Here is a 1,781-nt window from a genome sequence, read left to right on the forward strand (position 1 = left end):
GTAGTTTGCCAAATAAAAACCCATGTCCTCAAATGCTGCAAGCGTCAGTGCCGAGTACAGCCCAACCCCCACATCACTAGTCATCAGCTCGTCCCTCGTGTTGCGTTTCTTCCAATGTGACAGTACACTTTCGGGACCACCCTCGTCCTCCAGCTCAATGCCCTCAAGCGTGGGGCAGCTGTGGTACTGACGCGCCATTGCCTTCGCGTTCGGCGTCGAAACCACCGATACCTTGGGCCTCCCGCGCACGTTCGGGACCTCGGAAATCATATTTAACAGCAAAAACACATCCCGTCCAAACCCAAGAGCATGCCCCAACTCGTGGGCTACCAAACGCACGTACTCATTTGTCACCGCCAATTTCTTCGGGTCAAAGTTCACGGCAGAAGCAAATGGACGGCCATCATCCAGCAGGGAGCACTGAACCGCCCACGCGGCTGGACCATAAGTCGGAAAAATGTTGGCGTAAAGAATCATGTCGGCGCCAGCCACACCCACCGTGCGGTGCCTGCGAGGGATGGTGAATTTATCGCACAAACCCAGACCGGTCTGTGGAATAACGACGGGGCGCGTCACGGGCCTCACGGAGAGACGCTCCGAGTGCAGTTGAATTGCGGCGGGGAGAGTTTGCCTCAAAACAATGTTCCTCCTCTCCTCCGTCAACACGTCGTCCGCCTCGCATGTTATTGCGCGGCCTCCGTGGTCAATGCGCAGATCCCCCACCGCAGTGCAGTGCCTCAACGGGTCAAACATGTCCTCCGCGGACACCTTGATGCGGATCGGAGCCCAGCCATCGTCCCCATCCTCGCCGGCGGCGGTGTACGCCTGCATGGCGCCCTGTCCCCGGCGCGGCACCTCACGCACCACCGCAGTCGGCAGCCGGCCGTATTTCTTCATCATCGCGTCAAACCCACAGCGGTGCTTCACGGCGGGATCGGCGGCAACGCAAACACCAACGCAACACACCACCATCATGAGCCACGGCGGCAGCAGCAGCGCGGTGCGGCGTGGCTGGCGCATGGCTTGGGGACAATGTGTCTGTTCCGGAGGCGCGGGCAGCAGTGGTATTAGTAGTGGTAGAAGAGTCCTTGTCCGCAGGAGAAACAGAAGGAAGAGGAGAAGAGAAGAGCAGAGAGGCAAAGAGACGCTGCGGTCACAAGAGGGAGAAAGGTGCAGCACCACATATTACCGCAACGCACACACAGACAACAACAAAATAAACAGAGCAAATAACGCCGAGGCACGGAAAAATGTTCGCCGGGGCTGCTGGCCAGATCCTCAACTGATCCGTAAAAATAAAATAGGACGGCAAAGAAGAGGGTCATGAAAAGGCAGCGGCCCCGCCACATCCTCAATGTTTTTCCCAAATATATTTTTGTATTCTGACAGGCACTCTCGTGCCACGGTGCAGTGTATTCGGGTTGGAGATATTTATTACCTACGAAATGGAGGGCTTTGGGCTCCTCCAGCCACAACACCCCGCCGCAGGGTCCAAATCAAAGAGGGTGGATGGCAAAAATAAAAATAAAAATAAAATTCGTTCTGCCGCTATCGGTTCCTCAACTCCTTCCTTCGGGACCTTCCAAAGGACCATTAGGTAGGAAAAGGATCACAGAGAAATAATTTCGTCCTTCTACCAGGACATATATTAAATTGGGCAGCCAGCCCTCTCGATAACATTCTTCTCACAGGCCCTGAAAAGTACCAACACCCCATCTACGCAGTGGCACGCACACGGAGTGAGAAAAGGGCACAGGAGAGAAAAGCAAAGAAAAGTCTGC

General features: G+C 55.2%; 1 protein-coding gene across 1 annotated transcript, besides 4 other annotated features; it reads right to left on the bottom strand.

The window, feature by feature from the left end:
• On the bottom strand, positions 1 to 1,020 carry Tc00.1047053509241.10 (surface protease GP63, putative; the record flags this gene model as incomplete). Its single annotated transcript, XM_797403.1, has 1 exon — positions 1 to 1,020. A coding segment is annotated over one exon (1,020 nt), but the record flags the coding sequence as incomplete, so codon positions are not given.
• Positions 1 to 1,781: a sequence feature (areas not merged during assembly with more than two copies in the genome that could not be assigned to a particular haplotype).
• Positions 1,097 to 1,145: a sequence feature (GA-rich).
• Positions 1,432 to 1,695: a mobile genetic element.
• Positions 1,515 to 1,536: a microsatellite.

This window comes from Trypanosoma cruzi, genomic scaffold, assembly GCF_000209065.1.
Source record: "Trypanosoma cruzi strain CL Brener 1047053517187 genomic scaffold, whole genome shotgun sequence".
Classification (NCBI taxonomy): domain Eukaryota; phylum Euglenozoa; class Kinetoplastea; order Trypanosomatida; family Trypanosomatidae; genus Trypanosoma; species Trypanosoma cruzi.